At 34.1% G+C, this 19,998-nt stretch overlaps 1 protein-coding gene and 1 long non-coding RNA gene across 2 annotated transcripts in view; one reads left to right on the forward strand and one right to left on the reverse strand.

The window, feature by feature from the left end:
* HPGD (15-hydroxyprostaglandin dehydrogenase) overlaps positions 1–13,475 on the forward strand; it is a 26,690-nt gene extending 13,215 nt beyond the window's left edge. Inside the window, exons 4-7 of the mRNA XM_005027458.6 lie at positions 1,405–1,501; positions 9,444–9,520; positions 11,318–11,481; positions 12,566–13,475. Coding sequence (XP_005027515.1) covers positions 1,405–1,501; positions 9,444–9,520; positions 11,318–11,481; positions 12,566–12,704 — 477 coding nt within the window. The 3' untranslated portion in view covers positions 12,705–13,475. The remainder of the gene's footprint in view (positions 1–1,404; positions 1,502–9,443; positions 9,521–11,317; positions 11,482–12,565) is intronic.
* LOC106019506 (uncharacterized) overlaps positions 1–17,452 on the reverse strand; it is a 26,141-nt gene extending 8,689 nt beyond the window's left edge. Inside the window, exons 1-5 of the long non-coding RNA XR_011809005.1 lie at positions 17,268–17,452; positions 10,490–10,630; positions 6,208–6,257; positions 5,141–5,243; positions 513–695 (exon numbers count right to left, since the gene is read on the reverse strand). This is a non-coding gene — a long non-coding RNA (uncharacterized lncRNA). The remainder of the gene's footprint in view (positions 1–512; positions 696–5,140; positions 5,244–6,207; positions 6,258–10,489; positions 10,631–17,267) is intronic.
* Positions 17,453–19,998: the final 2,546 nt, after the last annotated feature.

Consider the following 19,998-nt stretch of genomic DNA (forward strand, 5'->3'; position numbering starts at 1 on the left):
ATACATGCCTTAAAATTTTCCGTTTTTTTTTTTTTTTTTTTAAAATGTATTTTATTACTTTGGGACATTTCCTCCTCCATGATTCATAGTTCTGCAAACCTTCCTTGTTCCTCTCCCTAACAGAACTCTCAGGGAAGTGACTACATGCAGATGTGGACAGATGTGTAGGGACACTTCATTTGCTGAGCATCTTAATTTGTTTGGGTCAAATAAATAGCATTAGACACAAATAAAATATAAATTGAGTTCTTGTTTAAAAACTTAAATATTTCTGGAAGTATAAAAGAGATTAAATGATTTTTTTAATTTTAGGTAGAAATTGTAAACCAAATATGAAATGTTTTAGCAGAGATCTAAGAAAATTATATAAATAATTAATATTTATGAAACTTGCAGCAACATTTCACTAAAATAAATGCAGCAATATTTCACTAAATATACTATGTTCCGCTAGAAGCATCACCATAACTTTCTATTAGCAATTTCTTAAAGTCTGTGGTAAAGCAACTTACCTTCTGGGAGACAGACTTCCTCTGGGTTAGGAGGCTGATAACTTCAGGCTCAGCATACATATAGGAATCTGTTTAGATGTGTTAAGTTCGGTGGGATGAATCCCAGCAGTTGGGTTCTAAAACAGATCTTAAGCAATCAAGATTGTACAGGTCTCAACAAGATCTTCTTCCTCAAAGATCTTTCTTTAAAATAAAATAAAATAAAATAAAATAATAAAATAAAATTAAATTAAATTAAAATTACATGCTGCAGCAAATATGACAACACCTTCTTTCACATCTCTTAGAATACTTATCTGTATCTGTCTGTTTGGGCTTACCTTCATTTGAGAGGAATTGTAAAAATGATGTAACTTCAGTCAGAAAATACAAATTTTAGGACCAGAAATAGATCTCACAACTTCTTTTAGGATCACATCCTATAAAGTGCAAGTTTCTCATGCCCTTAAATGGCCAAATGGGGCCATCAGTGTTAGCAAAATCTTCAAATTCAGTCTTTACATTTTCTGTAACAAAGAGTTCATCTAAATAAAAATGATGGGACTTGGATCAGTTCATCCACTCCTTATAGAGATTCATTTATAAATTAGTCTGGATTTCATCTCCTTTACAGTGTTTATTTCAGTCTGCAACTATTTAGTTTTATTATTGATATCTTTATGAGAAAAATAATTAAGAAATAATAATAATTTCTATTCATTGCAATTGTGCTTTTGAAGTTGCATTACTGTGGAATATCTTCTGTTTATAATCTTCAAAGTATAACTAAAATCTCAAGTAAAGTAATACAGACTCTAAGCATTACAACTAAAGCAAGACCGTTTTTAGGATCACAAAACATATTTTAAGAAACATATTTTGAATATAATTATCCTTTTTCCCCTTATGTCAGACATCTGTGATTAGAGGAACCTACCTTGGCCTAGAATATATGAGAAAAGGAAATGGAGGTGATGGAGGAGTAATCATTAATATCTCATCCTTAGCAGGTGAGAATATTTTGTATATAAACACTTTCTCCTCACTGATTTATTTCTAAAATCAATGAATCATACTGATCGCTCACACTTTTTCTTCTTTCCTATGGCTCTTCCCTGTTTATTCTCATTTGGAGCCCGTTTTCATCATAGTAACAGAAGTTACAAAGGAACATAACTTTAATTTGCTTTAAAATATTCAATAATTTTCCTAACATATCAGCCTCATATTTAATAATATTGAGCTTGATGTAAATACAGCATCAGAGTTTTTTTTCAGGTTTCAGTAGTACCACACTGAGCAAAACCTAATTAGCCTCAATTCATTATGCTTATTCCACACTTTTAGTAACATTGCTGAGTTACAACAATATGCGCTCCACAGTGTGAAACATAATCTCATGTGAAGACCTAACCTTAATTCAGGTTACTTTAAATATGATTATTTTTGATATTTTAAAACATTTATCAGGCACCAAATATGGAAAATCATATAAGCTTTTTCACAGAAAGTGAGGAAGCAGTAGTAGGCCCTCTGCTCACCTCCATAGGGGCCTAGCTGTGATACTATTTAAGATTAGGCTGCATCTACCTATTAATGAAGACTGTCAAATACCACTATACTTATTCTTCAAGCCCTCTTAGAGGTGAGCCACCTCTGCTTGAGAAGCCATAAAATTAACATTCATATTTAACTGAGAAGTTGACATGTTCTTTGCTCAACTGCTTGTTTATACTATAACTCTATTCCAATTTATTGGCACAGAAATAGAATTATATGGCTTCTAAGTCAGTCAGGATTATTGCTGCTGAGTTGTGAGGCACAATTGTATACCCTTTCCTGCAAGTAGGCTTGATGTTGCCATGCTCACTGCAAAAAAACACAACCAACAGGGAAATGATAAATATAGAACGATACGCCCCCTGATACCCTTCCTCAAAAAGCATGTGGGGAAATGCTTGCATTCTTTCTTGCTACTGTCATGACATCTGGGAAATATATGCTGGTTTATCCTTGGATTGTCACTGCTTTCTTTTGTATCCATGTAGAATACCAAATAATAGTACTTTTTTTTCCAGGGTACTCATATGTGCTCTAACAGTGAAAAGCCAGTAAGACAGCAGTGGCCCCAGGTCCTGATTGTGGATGGGGATAAGTGCAGAATAGGTGTGAGTGTCCTGGGTACTGTTGAACTCTATTGTAAGCCTGGGCTTTGTAGTAAGAAATCGAGTTCACGCTATTGAGCTAAGTCATGAGGATCTCTTAGCATGTGAGGATCTGACATAATACATACACATGCTTATTATGGGTGAGGGGTTCTTTAGTAAAAGCCTCCATGTCCCTTTAAGTCAGCACTTGCAGTACTGCCTGACACATTGCTTACTGAAGCCAGTATGTTTATCTCATTGGCTAAAATTGACATTGTACTGGGACCAAATTAGCCTGAAGGAAAATGCTATTGCACTAAAAGAGTTCATCAACACAAGTAAAAGATTAAACATTTTCACAGAAATGCTGATGCCCATGGAGTGCTTAAGAAAGGGCAAAGGTAGCAAGCAGCTTGATTCCTGTTCTATCTGTTCTGAACTGTGTAAAAACTGTTTTGCTTTTACGATCTAACAGTTTGTTTTTTCTTCATTTGGTAACAGCTCATTTTATTGTAATTATTAATATATGCATTTATTTACTTAATTAATGTTATGCTCTAATGATTGTGGTTACCTGTCAAAAACAAAGTGTCCTTTGCTTTGTTTGCTTTTACACGTCTTCTGTGTAGTAATAATTTCCAAAGACATAAGGAAAGCCACATTATAAAAGCTGACATACACCTACTTTTTATAGTTTTATTTATTTTACTATCTGTGATAATTTTCCTTTACAGTCTGAAGGTCTAAGTCCCACAGTTCACCCCATATAAAAAAGGCAAACTGCCATGGGCTTGTTTAATATTCCCTGCAAGTGTTTTCTCTTCTCAGAGCTAGCTTCTGTTGATCATTAAACTCTCAAATGGTTTTGATCCCCCTCCCATACAATTTCTCTATAAGATTATATCAGATATGCTCTACAGACAGCAAGTGTTCTTGTATCTTGTTGAGCAGCATGTAGAGTTATATGTAGTGCTTATGTAATGTTCAGTAAGAATAAGATTTGCTTCACACAGTTTTTAATTTCTAGTTCTTAACAATGGTAAGTTCTCCAATAATTGAAGTAGAGACAGAATCTAGCCTTACTGTTTTATATTTTCAAAGAACACCCCTGGGCCTACTTAAATGCTTCCCATGACAAGGATACTTGCAATGGGTGAAAGTCAGAGCACCCACCATTCCTTTCCTGTATTGAATCTTCCTTTCTTTAGTGTCTTAGCAAGTCAAGACTAAATATGAAAGGGAAGAAAATACATAAGCACATGGAGCACTCAACTCCTAACCCACTGCTCCTCAAAGCTATGAAGCTTTCTTAATTCTCTGGGATTTATACATTCAGATTAAGAGGAAGTAGTTCCAGTAAAACTCTAAGATTGCAGGAAAATTTGTACTTTACTGCCAAAAGAGAATGCCAACAGCAGCAGGTTTTTGAATACATTGTGGTAAACTTGATCCCAGATTTAAAAAGTAAACTGTTTTAAAACTCCTTCTGTAGGAAACTACTTACATTAATTTTCGTTTTCTTTAACAGAGAAGTTATAAGCAACAGGAAAACCATACAATACTAAATTTAACTCCTGAAATTATTTACTTGACTAACTTTAGTACTGTCTCTTATCTTTTGGTGGCTGGCACCTATACACTTTTAGTAAATGAAGGGAATAGGGAATTCATGTGTGTGTATGCACATTTCTTTTGATAGCTTTCATACCTTTAAGAAGGTATTCTGTAAAACTGATTTTGTATCTTTCTGGACCCCACAAAAAAATCAATTTATAGAGAGCTTAAAACCTACTAAAATATTTAGCTTATGAACATGCTAGCTTTTTATGAGAGGTTGTTCAATGCGTAGTGGATCTGCATAGTTCTTTTGTATCATCATATCAGTGATTTGATTCAACTTGAAGCATACAGGTTCCAACAAGCAGAGAGTTTGTCCTCCACCTGTAGAAAGCTTCAGCCAAAGGAAATATATAAAGTCTTTCCTCACAAAGAGTTGTTTTTTTTTTCGTTTGTTTTTTGTTTTTTTTTTAAGGATCTGATCCTCTATATATATCTCACAAGAACAAAGCCAAGCATATGGTCATATCATTTTGAGTGAGACTTTATCATGATGATGCAGTGCAGTGGAGTAAAGGTATAAATGGCAATACAACTGAATCCTTCAGTTCAGCATCACAACAGAGCTTCTGTTTCCTCCCTTATGTAAATAATGAGAATGCTGAGCAGAATCTGAAGGAATGAGATGAGAAAATTTAGAAACTACTCCCTAGAGACTTCAGTTCACTGTTACAAAATTTCCTAGAAATGACACAGCTTACAATTTTTGCTAGGCTTTCTATGTCTCCTTGATTTTGGCACAGATCACAGTAGCACAACTGACATAGTGAACATGATCTTGTATCCCACCAAACTCTTAAGTATAGGGTATTATATGAACCCTTTTAATCAATTCTCTCATCACTCTGTAGGATCATTGTGCCCCTAGCTCATTTTTCTACTTACATATATTTGCTTCTTCACACATGGCTTTGACCATCAGAGGATGTTGTAAGCGTATTCCATACTGTTTATTCAGACTTTTGCCTCAGGGTAACAAAGGAGATTTCTGTAATGTGGTTTGGAAAGACATTTAATTTAAATAAATGTGGCTAAATCTTTGTGATGTTATTTGTTTGTAAGTATTCTATGTGTTGCAATAATAGCTATACTTTATAAAAACAAACCCAATATAGTATGGGAAACAAACTACTTTGGCAATATTTTCCAGTATACAAAGAAGCACACTTTTGGTTTGCTTTAAAATGGATTCCATCAGTGACCCAAAACTTACCTTTCAGCATTTTCTCCATTTCCTTTAAAATAAATAAAATTTAGAAATTTAGGATGGTACAAGGTATTGACATTATGAAACACTAGTGAGATAATTTGAATATTTTAATAGAATATTTAAATGTTTTAATCATGAACATATTTCCCTAAAGTATCACTGGGAATAGAGCTTAATCATAGTGTAGAAGTACTGCTTTCTGATGAGCTCAAAGCCTCTGTGAGATGAACAGCCTTGTTAGAAAACATACTGTGGTTTCTTATTCTCTATGACATTTCCATCCAAACAGAACGTACACTTTTCAAAGAATTAGTGAAACTTAAAGATACTATCAAACAGAAAACAATTTTGTCCCAAGCTGCTTAACTGTGCACTCATGAAGAAAACAGACTGGAAAAGGCACCTAAAAGCTAATGTATCTTATCCAAAGGAAGAGACTTGCTCAAATTTCAGAGTGAAACATATTCAGTGGGTAAGCACACCTGGAAAAAAAAAAAAAAAATCCTTAACTCTCTATTCATTAAAACTCTTCAGTGAACTGAAAGAAAATGGTTTCAATAAAGCTTACTAATGCAAATCAAGCTTATTGATTCAATTTTCTGTCTCCAATAACAATTTCTCAAGATGTGGACCTTGAAACTGAACTAAAACTATTGACCTTGATTGTAGTTGACCTTGAGCCGTTGTAGTGAGAAGCCTGCCACCATGTCTGAAATGGTAACAACTGGTCTTGACACCTTACCAGGTATACATAAGGGCATGAGCTGCTCCCCTCTGTCAGCCTGTGAAGAACTAATAAGAAAAACAAACAAAAAAACATAGTTACATAGTTGATGCACTGTTTTTGGTAACCCAAAGGGCACCCTCAGTCATCACCCATGTGAACACCCTCTCCCCCCCAGTTATTTTGTGCATAACATTCTCCAGCCTGTTTCAGATGCTGTTCCACTTTGCATAAGATAATTAAATATTTATGGGATCAGCAAATAGAATCCAGATGTTCTAACAACTGAATGCACTAACAAATGTTATGAAATCATTTCATGCACTGGTAGAATAAATACTCAGGCAGAGCAGAATCAATGTCACACAGCAGTTCATCCCAAGACACTTCCTAGCACAGTCCTTAGGACACACCATTAGCAGATACAGGTTCAGCTCTCCCCGGGGCAGGGCAATGGCTCAGAGCTGAAAAGTGCACTGTGCTACTGAGTACTGAACTTGGGAACAAAAGTGAGGCAGGACTCATTGTAAAGGATGCAAGGACTAGCTCTTCACTGTCACTGCTTTGGCTGAAAGTCAGTTGATTTCTTCTTAGTTCTCCATTTTAGAAAGGAAAAAAAAAATAAATCAGAACTGGTTTAAATGCTTTCATTTAACCAAATGATGATTTATTTGTTCCTCTCTTCCTGCCAAATTATTTCTGCTCTCTTTTGACATTTGTCTTTGAACCTTCTTCCACTTCAGTACAGGGAGCTGTTTCCTTCCTTGCTTTATTTCTCTTCCCTTTCAAGAAAAAAAAAAAAAAAAAAAAAAAGTAACTTGCCTTACTGTGGTTTAAAAAACAAACAAAACTACCTTCTCAATTCCTCCTTTGTATTTCCCAGTATATTTTATGTATGTCTGTTACCTGCGGCCTTATTGGAATTGATTTCATCTTTAAAATATGTAAAACTACTCAAGGGTTAAAATAATAATAATAATAATAATAATAATAATAATAATAATAATAATAATAATAATAATAATAATAATAATAATAATAATAATATATTTCCAATGTGTGAGCATCCCAACATTTCTAATTATCATGAAGAATGGTGATGATGGATGACAATCAGAAGTCATCAAACAGAGGAATGAGAAGTCTTGCAATCGCAACCCAGAGGAAACACCATGGAAGACATTTTTCAAAACCAGAAGCAAAATACATTAATCCAAGATGAGGACATAACCAGTCACTAGATTAAGTTGTTCATTTCCCAGCACTGACAGTGGTACTAACAGTGTTGCTTTCACCAGATCACCAGAGTAGTATTTAAACCAAGATAAAATCTTGAAGCTGTCAGGGTTGTAATTAGAGCTTTCTTAGAAAGTAATTTTCTTGGGGAAAAGTGGATTCCAGAGCAAAGACCTCACACAAGCCTCTGGCATACATATTTTTCTGACAAATCCATACTTTATAGCTGAGTATTATATCCATCATCTCCACTGAGATGTCACACTCTTTCTTGATTATATCACTTAAAAATATGAAATAAGAAACAGATATGTTTATCTCCAGCTTATCTCCATTAGAACTAAACATGAAGGCATCAAAATCAGCATCCAGGTTTTATGATATCACATTCAAGAACACAAATGTCATCAGCCTGTCCTAACTATAGGACAGGCTGTGGTTTGTTATTCATAGGACCCTAGCATTCAGGTGGAACCAGAGCATCCATGTGGTCCAGTTCAGCTTTTATTTTACAGTGGATACTGTTGTCAGGATGTTTAGAAATACATATATACACCTATGGTCCATCTCTTCTTGATGAGCTCTTTGCCATCAAACTCAATCTTACTAGAACTAAGTTCTTATTTTTCCACCAATGCCTCTGCTCTTCTTTCAATACAGTAAATGAAGTTTGTATGCTCTGCCACTCCCATCACAAAGGTTCACAGTCTCAGAAGTCACTTTTCATTTTGCATCTCCTTTTCTTTTTAAAAGATAGCAGTGCTATTACCAAGTATTGTTAACTCTTGTTCCCATCCCCTCCTAAATATCATCGTCCTGGTTTTTCATCTCAGAACAGGGCCCACTGTAGGATGTACCATACAATGAAACCCTTTTCAGACTACCTAATTCAGTCTAAAAAAATGCTTCAAGAAAATTTCCTGTCTATATCTCTGCTTTCATTTCTTTCTGCTCACTATCTGAGTTCATCTTATCATTCAATTTACAGTGTTTACTGACTTACCTCCATACCCTCTCTTCACTGAGGTCCTGCATTCACTCCTTAGTGTGTTTTTTTTCCATTACTTATTACTTATTACTTATTATAAATCTCTTCTTATAAAACATCACCTACAAAATATTACTATAGCAGTACTGTAAGTAAAGTAAATTTTACACTGCATCTGATGGCACATTGTCTGAAATATTTTGTTTATGCTTGCTTCTTTGAACAAAAAACACTATGCAAAGGAGCATGTACTCTTTTGTTATAGTGGTTACTCTTTGTTATAGTACTAACTGTGTTGTCAAATAAACAGCAATGATATTTCATGGGCAGATGTAGTGCTTGACTGCACATCTGTGAGTTGAGCAGCATGTGCATTCCTCTCTCCTGCACTAGGGCTAGGGGAAAAGATCTAAAAAAAAAAAAAAAAAAAAGGAAAAAAAGGGAGAGAGAGAGAGAGAGAGAAACTGTAATCAAGGGATTTATGACAGATTGACAGATATTTTATTTATTGATTTAGTGATGTATTACAACTCTAATACTAATTCAGTTACAGTAGCCAAAATGGACATTGATATTTCCCTCACTATTTCCCTCACCTTTCCTCTTCCCTAAAATGAACGCAAGTGTCTTCTTTGTGTATCAGTAGTTAAGGTATCACTTATCAGAGTATTTATTTGCATATATCCAGATTCATTGAACAAGGCTCTAAAATTCTTGGTTTTGAGTGTATTCTTCCAGATCTTGTCCTCTGTTTTGTCTTACACTAGAGAGAGAGAACTTTTATCTTAAACTATACTTTTTTCTTCAATATTTCTCTTTTGCTTTCCTGTGTTTTTATCTGTTTCATTCCTTTTTCCCAGCTTACTTCAGATTACAAAATGGAATTTGAAGATATTTACTAAACTGTCTATTTTGTTGCATCTCTATAAATCCATCACTGATATTAACATTATTAACTTACATATATGTTTAAGGTAATCATAAGTAGAGGTACCCAACATCCTTACTCAGCTACCTTTTTATTTTAAAGGACTCATGCCTGCTGCATTCCAACCTGTGTACTGTGCTACAAAGCATGGTGTAATTGGATTTACGCGCTCAATAGCAGTAAGTATATATTTTTGAAAACAGAGTCAGCAGCTCCTTGGGACATGCTAAGTTTTTCATGCTCCCTCTTTATTGTCACATAACTGGAACTAATTTTCTTAAAGCAAATAGTGTCTGAAGTGCTGGAGGTTCCCTTCTTCTACAAACAGAATCTAAAGATGGAATAAGTAAGGCATGTGCGTGTTTATGAACAATTTGAAGTTTAGGAAGATTTAGGGAACACAGGAGAGACATTGTAAAATAATATAAGGACAGCAGGAGGAGCCCAGAAGTCAGGCATTCTTTTCCAAGCTTTAAAAAAATATTTTTCATAACTTCATCCCAGTCATTTAGCATTTTGTTTTCCTTATTTGTAAGCCAGGTTGATTACTGTCTCTTTTTTTTTTTTTTTTTTTTTAATGATAAACAGGTACTAAAGAGTGCAAAAAGTGATTGAACACAAATATGTTGGCCATTATTTATTCTTACCAACTTTTAACACACTAAAAATGTAAAATGACACAGTTAGGATGGGATGTGTTAGATAGTATATGAGCACATCTTAGTCTGACTCCAAAATTTTCCAGTCAAACCAAACAGTATGAGAAAATAACTTGGAGATACTGAAATATAATTACATTTTCATAGATTAAGCAGTCTATTTATAAAAGAATTCCAAACTAATTTCCAGAATAAAGCACCTGAAAAAAATCATTTTGATAGCTATCTAGATTTGATTCCCCTACACTCCACACAAATTACTCCTTAAGATTAAGCTAAACAGCACACTGTTGTACATGTGAGATGTTGTACATCTCATATTAGCCACAGAAAGAACTTCACACCTGGTTTTCTAGTTTTACTTTCACATGGTAATGTAATTTAACATCAGGTCAAAAATAAAAGAGTCCACAGAAAATTAGAGGAAATACTGTCTTTCTATTGAACATGATACAGTTGAGAAGAAAAAGAACAATAAACTATACTTACCAGGAAAGGCAGTCCAGCCTAACATTGTATGGGTGTGATACAAAGTGTCTATGACTTCATTTTCTTTTTTTCTCAAACTGAAAGGGCAAACTACCATATCATGAAAATGAAATGTGATTTACATGATACCGGAAAGGGTTCCTGTAAAATGTAAAACATATATGGAATTTAGTTTTGAACAATTATGGTTATTCTTGGATGTATCCTATACAGTTCATAAGGTTTACGCAATTGTTAAGAAAGTTCATCCAGCATTCAACCTGGCTGCTGATCAGACTTCTCCTTTGCTACAAGAATGAACTGGTAGCACCACAAAGGAAGGATCCAGCCAGACATTTTGCTTACTTTCGTCATATTCCTGAGCTGCATCATGAAAAAAAACCTGCCCCTTTCCTGTTCACAGGGATTTTCCAGTGTGTATATACTTGGTGATAGATTTCTTCCTTGGCAGGGAGAATAAAACAGCTGTAAAGGTTTAGCATTACTGCTTTAGCGGTACAGGCCAAATCTTATTTCAGTTGAGTTGAGGTAGGTAAATGACACGTCAAATTTGGGGGAAAAACAGATATATGGAAAAAAGTGTGTTAATTTCTTGTATAATTGTTCTCTCAGCAAAATGGATGTTGGAAAATAAAAATATAATTACTAGAAAAAGCATACTTCAAACTTAGATGTTGAAACAATTTGTTTTACAACAAATTTGTAACAAATTTTGCTAACCAGGAAAGTCTGAAATATACTTACTAATAAATCTTATTATTTGAAAAATTAGATGCACAATACCATTTAAAAATGTTGATGATGAATACCTAACCTCCTCTTTTCTAGTTAGCTGCTAACATAGAGAACTATGGTGTGAGACTCAACACAATTTGTCCAGGATTTGTCAACACGCCGATTCTACAGTCAATAGATAAAGAAGAGAATATGGGACAATACTTCTCATACAAAGATGAGATCAAAAATATGATGCAGTTCTATGGCGTCATGGAGTAAGTCAAGTCACATACAATGTTTTTTGACCCTTGTAAATGAAGAACAAGTACACTCATTAACATTTTCAAGTGATTCTCAACAGGCAAAATTAAAGTTAAGAAAGGGAAATGCTGTCTCAAACCAAAGTCAATCAAATGTGTTATCCTATACACAAGGGAATAATGGCAGATACTTAAGGCATCACATACTTAAGAGCATCACCTATTTAGTAATAATACCCTTTATGCATTCCCAATTCCAGCAAAATGCAAATCAAATTCCTGAATTAAAGACAGTGTATTAGTTTTTAATAGTCTTTGGTGGATTGTTCCATCAATTTGTTTAATCAAACTTCTTATGAGATTCAGGGTTTGGTTTCCACAACACCTGGAATTGAAACAAGATAGACGTCAAACAACGAACCAAACTGGACTAAGTTCATAAAAGCACAGTACCAACCATGGTGGATCATATCAGTCATCACCTAGACCATTAAGGTATTGCCAAAAAAGGACAAAAGCAGATACCTAGGAAAAAGTACATGAAGAAGACAAGCCTAAAGTGATATTTCTAGAATGCTTTCTCGGTCTCTTAACAATTAGCTGCTCACTTCCTTCTACACAAAGGAAACCTGTGTTGTTTTGCCTGTCCTTTTTCATATGTCAGATATATTGCATCTATTAACCACAACAAACCGATGTGACAAAGTTCAACTTACTGTCAGCCCTGCTACAATAACCAAGATAAACAATCAACAAGGAGCTGCAGAGGATTGCGAAAGGGTTACTTCTGCCCTCTTCCCCAGAAGAGAAAACTTCAGCAGCACCTCTATATCCACAGGGATGTGGATACCTACAGCAAATAAATGATGATTTGTAAAGCTGCAGCCTTATGTTGTATGTCATGACTAAGGAGAAAAATTCTCTTCTGAAACAATAATACCACTTTTGCTTTTCTGAAAACAAATTTGTTCAAATTTCAGATTAAGTTCCAGGGTGTATAGATTTACCTTCAGTTTCCATACCTGTCCTTTTCACATGTTCTATTACATCAATATTCCAAGATTCTTAAATAACATCCACCTCTCCCTTTTTTTTTAAGCCCATCGATAATTGCCGAAGGATTGATAACAATAATTGAAGACGATACGCTAAATGGAGAAGTTATGAAGATTACAGCATCCCAAGGGATTCATTTTCAACAATACAGCCAAACGCCTTATACATCATCGAAGAGATAAATCTAATTGTTTTGTGCTAATTATCTTTTGCTTTTCTTAAATAGAAAAAATGTTGGAAAAAATAACTTTTGGAAAAAATGTTAATTTTGTATCCAGAGTAGTGACAGTATTCAAAATTATTCTAATAACAGAAATGGAGAAGAAAATCCATCTCTAGGGATGAGGAAGATGTTATCATCCTACTTTGATTCTACATTTATTCAGTAGAACAAGCACACTGCTCTGAAGATTTCTGATTATGTAGTAGTAAGGGCCAGTTTTTTTCCTTCCAGTAGTTCTGTGCAATTATCTGATCTACATATTCCATGTATATTTTTCTGGACATGACTTAGTATAATTCTTCTCACTGTACTAAGTGCCTACTTATTTACATCCTGAATTCCTCAAACCAGGAATTCAGTTCAGGACTCCAGAAGAAAAATATACCTATAAAAAAATAAAAAATTACTTTTTCTTATATGAAATATGTAAAATAGAACAAGAAGCGAACTTCTCTTTCCTCATTGATATATGAAACTGAATATGTAGCATATCATACAAGGAAGTACAGAATTTTCTCTTCTTGGATTTTAGCTATTTATAAAATACTTCTGAAATATTTTTTCTTTTATATATAAATATATATATATATGTGAAATTTCTCTCTTTGTATATACAAGGATGAATATTTTGGCATTGATAGAAATGTCTATTTACTCATCAAATCTCATTTTCTGAAACTTTAAATCTAATCTCCTGCCTTGATTGATTAAAACCTGAATTAAATCCTGAGTGATCTGTTTATTTTATATTTTGTATGTGTCCATTTTGGTGCCGTGACTTCTTAGATGGAGCATATCATATAATGGCAATGGAGCTAAACTTCTATTTTCTGAGCTCCTCCGGACCCTCTGATCTAGCTCAATCACTAGTTATACTTATGAAGCAAACCTATAGGCTCCATTCCTGAATAAAAATACAGTTGTGCACAGTAATTTATATATTCATAGCATAAGATGATGTAATAACCCCTAGCAAAGCTAGGAAAAAATATGTCACCCTCCTTAGTAGTGACTTTAATTTCAGTGATTTAAGCATTGTTGTTGGTTTCCTTTCTTTTTTTCAGGATTATAACTAAAGAGTGGAAGCACTAATATTTATCTTCTGTGGAAGTCAGGGAGTAATAAGACTGTGGGGAGAAGAAAAGAAGCAGACACACATACCTTGAATTACTCACCATTCTCTCCCCATGTTCATTTTCGGCTGTTAACACTGATACTTTTAAAGCCTATTTACACATGATCATATCCATACCATCAGCATTCCTTAATGAAGCTACCTGACTTGATAGTATTAATTTCTATTTCTATTTCATTAACATCAGAGCAGGATACAGAAGATCTGAATATTTCCTAATATGTGAATAAACAGCACAAAAAAAAACATGACATAAAGCAAACTTTAGTCAGGTCCTAATACTGATAATTGCCTACCTCTGCTTCTCTCCTTGTTAAGTGGTATTTCAGGACAGCTTACTAAAAAGGGAATATATAACAATAATGATAGCATACGCAACTAACTAGCAAAGACCACACTACGTTAGACAGTATCCCAGCAGTTGCTCTTAATAACATGCTTCAACTAATGCTGGGAATACCGTATAAAGTCAGTACATGTACTGAACATATACTGTTGCCTTGACCGCTTTTGTTCCTTGGTGCCCCAAAACAAATATCTGTTAAACATGGAGGCGGTCAATGAAAGAACAAATACTAATCAGTTGTAATTAAAGAGTGCAAATAATAGAATAGAAGGTCAGAATTCTGATGTTTTGGAAGAAAATAAAAAAAAAAAAAGAAAGAAATACAGAGAGGAAAGAAATTTAAAGTTAATTAGAGCCAATCACTTTAGATATTGCAAAATTAACTGTGGTGTTTCACTGGTACAAAATTCTAAATCTATGAATTGGTACAATTCTAAGAATGGATTCAGTTTATGTGGTATATCAAATAGTCACGCAAGACAAAATCAGATTAATAAAATATACAGTTAGACTCCAGAACACCTGGAAAATCAGTGACTATGTTTGGGAAAGAATTAAAGCCATATCTTTCTTATACATATAGGTCTTTTATTCTGGATTATTTTTGTAACTCAAAAACAGAAGTTTTTGAATCAAAACCATATAGCATTCCTTCATGAAGGGTAAAGACTGCATTCAGTTCCATCTGATATGGAAGTCTCAGAATGTAATACAGGCTTATTTGATCAAATAAACATTTATACCAAAATAAATCTCAAATTATTAGCACATCTGGAACTCACTAAAAGAAACAAGGAAGTAACAATGAAGTAAAACTCCTGATGCAAATTCTAAAAGGAAAAAATAGCCATCAAGCCTCTACTTTTTAATTTAAAAAAAAAAAAAATGCCCCAAACCAAATATTGTATTTTTCTAGTTTCAGTTAGCCTGTATTAAAACACATCTGAGGGTTTCATCTGTGCAGGAAGAACAAGTCCTAAATATGTTTTGGAAAGGCTTCCTGTAAGACTTCCCCCCAAACTTTGGAAGTCTTCCAGAAAGCAAGAGAAAGAGCATATGTTTGATTTACAGACAGAAACACCCGGAGTAGCAGTAGGTAGAAAGATGAGCTAAAGGGAGAAAGTAAGCTTCATTTTGCACAAAGATTGTTTTGAAACTTTGTCTTCAGTTAAAAGTCTTGACATAATTCCAAGACTTAATTTATTTTGCCTGGGAGATCATCATTTTAAGACAACTGTTCCAGTTCTTAACGGAAATTTAGCCAAAAGAAAAAATAAATATTTTAAATTAGAGATGCTTATTGCCAAGAACATAAAATGACAAGTAATAAGCTAGACTCAAATGGTGATCATTATTTGTAATGAACATTCAATGCTATGGTTCTATACAATACAAGCTTATTTCTCAGAATGTCCTTAGTCTCAATCTGGAATCTCTTCAGGGGAAAGAATAAATATTACACTTTTTTCACTTATAATTCCACATGAAAGACCAGTTCATAAGACATTTCCACGCTTCTGTGACATTACAATGTTAATTTATTTATATTATTTAGTGCCTTGATTCAAAGAAGTCTTTGGGAAAATGTACATAATCCCAATCACCACAATAATTATGGTTCTGTACAGCTCAGGAACCTGAAATTGACTTTTTTTCTTATGCATATCAAAATCGTATGTGTCAATTTTATTATTGAGGGAGCAATCCAAGCAGTAACTAGTCCTCCTACTAGTTTACTTTAATTAAGGGAGGCTTGTTGTGTGAGGCTAGGCCTCTTTCTCTTGTTTGGGACATAAGCTTTGCAAACAGAAAACTAAAAAATAAACTTCATTGTAACTAATATCTGATTTCCACTGAAGTCTTCCATACGAGCCTAATCTTTAAGGGAACAGCATTAGGCATGTTCTAATGCCATGGCTTTGGGGCAGGATGGGGTTATTCTGACAAATAATTATTTCCTTCCTCCAGCATTGAACTGCTCTAAACTTTCTACAGGATGATTCTCTAAGCTTGAACTTCCCTTTTAGCCAAGTCTATTTGCTTTGCATCAAGAGATGTTGACAGTTTGCGGCTCTGGCTCCAGAAGTCCAGATGGTTCAATGAAAGTGAAGGATAATATCATATGACTTACTGTTTTGGATTTTTTTTTTCTCCAGTACAAAAAAGGAACAGTTTAATATCAGGTCAGATCTGTAATTTAAACTGATGGGTACAGTAAACATAGAGTTATGCTCTTTCTTTGAAGGGGACAATAAACAGTAAGACAATGGGGCAGGTAAAGAGATATAAGAAGTAAAAGTGCTAAAAGAAAAAACAGGCCAAACCTAAAACACATCTTTAAAATAAGCAGCTTAATCCCACTGTGTATATAGAAAGCCATTATTCTGAACTGTGTACCAAATCTAAGCTGAAGTGTCTTCTGACTTGTGTACAGAGACAGTCTAACATACTATTTTTAGGGATTCAGAGGATAAGATGGAGATTTTGAGTGAAAATAAACCTTAATGAAAAAACATAACCACTTTCAAGCAATCATGCTTTAAGCAGTGAAGCATTCATAACTTGTATTGTAAAGGACCTGTATTCAGGTCCTTTAATTATTCATAAACTGTGCTAATTCATCTGCTGGGCAAATCTGATGGAGAGTATTATCAGTGAAGAGGCAGAATTGATTTCTTAGTACAGAATTGTACTTTCTCAGCTTTTACTTTCATCAGAGGTTTTCTAGCCCTCCTAATTTTATCCAGAAGAGAGATCACTCAGGGAAGGACAGTCATCTGGTGATAGGTCTGACACCTGGGCCAGGATTTCTGGATGGCTTTAAGCCATCCAGATTTAGCCTTGTGAAGCAGTAATTTAGCATAGTCATATCCAAGCAGAATGTAAAAGATCCATCAGACACTCTAATCAAACCCTTGCCACTTCCCTTTCTGTATCTTTCCATTGGACAACCATGAACACAAGCATTTCAGCAATAGATAAACTCCAGATATACCACCACACAACTGCCTCTCTTCAGCAGTCACCAAGAACATACTCACCCATTTCACTGATTTCAGACAAACTGAAAGGTCATTTTTTCAGCTCACATGATGCTCCACAGGAATGGCCCAAGATACTTCAGTAGCACTTTTCTTTGTGATGCATGTTTGTCTGAGCAGCCACAATCTTGAGAAACTAAAGAAAGAAGAATAGGAAATAGCGTTCTCAGTTACATGTCTTTGACCTTTCCCTATAGCACATGAGAATAAGCACACTTCTGCCTGGTTTCAGAAAAATTGCAAAACCAACAGTGCACTTTCCCACAGCTGCAAACAAAACCTACAGAAGAGAAGAGGAAATAAAGATATTTTTAGAACACTGGAATTTATAACTCTTCAGAAAAAGCTATATTTTAGCTCATCTAGATATTTCTATTTACATAAATGACTAAGAGTTCAGGATGTTGTACACCGTCTGACTTTGAAGAGGTATTGCAGCAATTAACCTTGTATACACATGAATGCTGCAGTTCAAGAGACCCACAGGTGGGCAGAGAACATTGAAATCTCTGCCACTTACTCTGGTATAGCTCTTATAAAAGTGAATCAGCTTCCTTGTATAGAATCCTTCTGGCAATTTCACTTCAAATAGATACAGGGTTCCTTTATGGAGCTCTTTTCTTCTCTGAATTTGTAAGTATGTTTGAATACATTGCCCTCAGCCACGCTTACAAATTAGTCGCACTTATCAAAAATATTCCATTTATTTTGATTTAAGAGTTACTTTCCTTGGTATGCATTAACAAAAGGCTAGAGAAAATGGAGCTATGTTTTCACACATGCTCGGTGCTTGAAATGAATGTTACATCAAGCACTTCATCTTACACTCACATTTTCCTTGAGAAAGAACAGTACATATTGACATTTTACAGGGACTATAATGCTTTCATTTTTACACCTTCAGTACATGAGTGTATATTACATACATCTCACCACACATATTTGTGTCTGCATAACTACACACACAATAGGAATTATTTTTGTAATGGAGCAGCATACGTTATCTATGCATGTACCTGAAGCTAGAAACAAAAACAAACCAAAAATAAATAAATAAATAAATAAATAAATAAATAAATACATAGATGAATGAATAAAAAGTTGTAAAGCATTATTTTTCAGTGACATTCATCTGCCAGACATTTGGTGAAGTTACAGAATACACTTAAAAAGCTGTATGAACTGTTTTTTAGTTTTATCTAGCCTAAGTTTAATTTACAATTTCATGTTTCTTCTTAGTTATTGAATTATACCAAGAATAGATTGTCTTTAATTTAAACATTCTCCCATTAACTGACATAAAATCTCAGAGATATATATACTATGTTAAAAAATTCACCTGCTAATATCACCCTATCTGTTAGAATATCTTATGCATTTTTTGTTTCTTATTTATCAGAAGTGATTTTGTGATTATAAGTACTGAAAAACTTCCTAAAAATTTCACATCAGCCTTTGTGGCAGGAGGAATTTACATTTTTCCTTTTTTTTTTTTTTTTTTCCTCCTGTTTTTGTCTTAGCTGTTAGTATTACTTTATGCTCGTGGGGAAAGAAATGTCATGTGGGGATATGTAAAAACAACTTCCCTTTGAAAGCTACTCATCCAAAGAATAACGACAAGTAGAAAAGCAGAAGAGAGCCTACATTGCCATTTCATTTATTGAACAGAACAGTCCACTGAACACAACAGTATTTTGCTTTAAAAAGTTAGTGTTACAACATGTCCAAACCCAAAAATGTAGGTTCTTTTGTGATAAGGAAATCCACCTCAGGGATTGTGTTGTATTTTGTGATTTAAAAAATGATTATCTGAGTAGTCTCATTATTCCTCATCACTCCTTATTTTGCCTAACACATCAACCATTCAAAAACAAATAGAGAACAAAACATTTCTGTAAATTACAAAATTTGTATAACTAAACAGAACTGAAGAAAAAGAAAAAGCCATTTCTTTCAGGGTAGATATTTGCCTATGGTGCTAACTCTGTAGCTGAAAGAATTAGACTCATCTGTCTGAGCAACAAATAAAACTGTCTGTATACTTACTGGTATGAATAGTAAGGTTGTTTTTGGCTATTAATTTCCCCTCACTTTGACATCATACCATAAACTGTTGGAAAAAAAAAAAAAAAAAGGTTCAGTAGTTGCTCTGTGCTGGAATATTCAAACTTAATTTCAAAGGATAGTTTTTCAAAACATTTGATAATGAATAGCATAAATGCTAAGGTAGCATAAATGTAAATATAGGGTGCAAAAAAGACCTGTGTGGTCTGTTTAACAGATATGGGGATTAAACATTTATTAGACTTTTTTTAACAACATTTTTATTTAGTGATAGCTGGAAAATCAGTCTGTTAAATAAACTAAGTATATTTATTTTTTGTAAATTGGTGTAGGCACCAGGCCTTGGTGCTAGATTTGCAACAAAACATTTTTGTTTTAAAAATAAAATGGAACTTGGGTATTTAAGCATTTAAAATGCATGCTCAACTTCAGGCAAATGCTCATATCCCATCAGTTTATGAGACCTTAACAAGTATACTAGTCAACTGAATCTGTCTAGATATGTGCTATAGACAAGAAGTCATGTATTATCATACAGCACCAAGACATTAACTACATAAAAATCCCTGAAGGCACAAAACTTCTTTTTGCCAACTATTCCGGTGAGGACTATGTGTTTTGGACAGCACTTGTAGTCAGGGAAAGCAAGAGCTATACAAAAATCCCC

Source organism: Anas platyrhynchos, chromosome 4, assembly GCF_047663525.1.
Source record: "Anas platyrhynchos isolate ZD024472 breed Pekin duck chromosome 4, IASCAAS_PekinDuck_T2T, whole genome shotgun sequence".
Classification (NCBI taxonomy): Eukaryota; Metazoa; Chordata; class Aves; order Anseriformes; family Anatidae; genus Anas; species Anas platyrhynchos.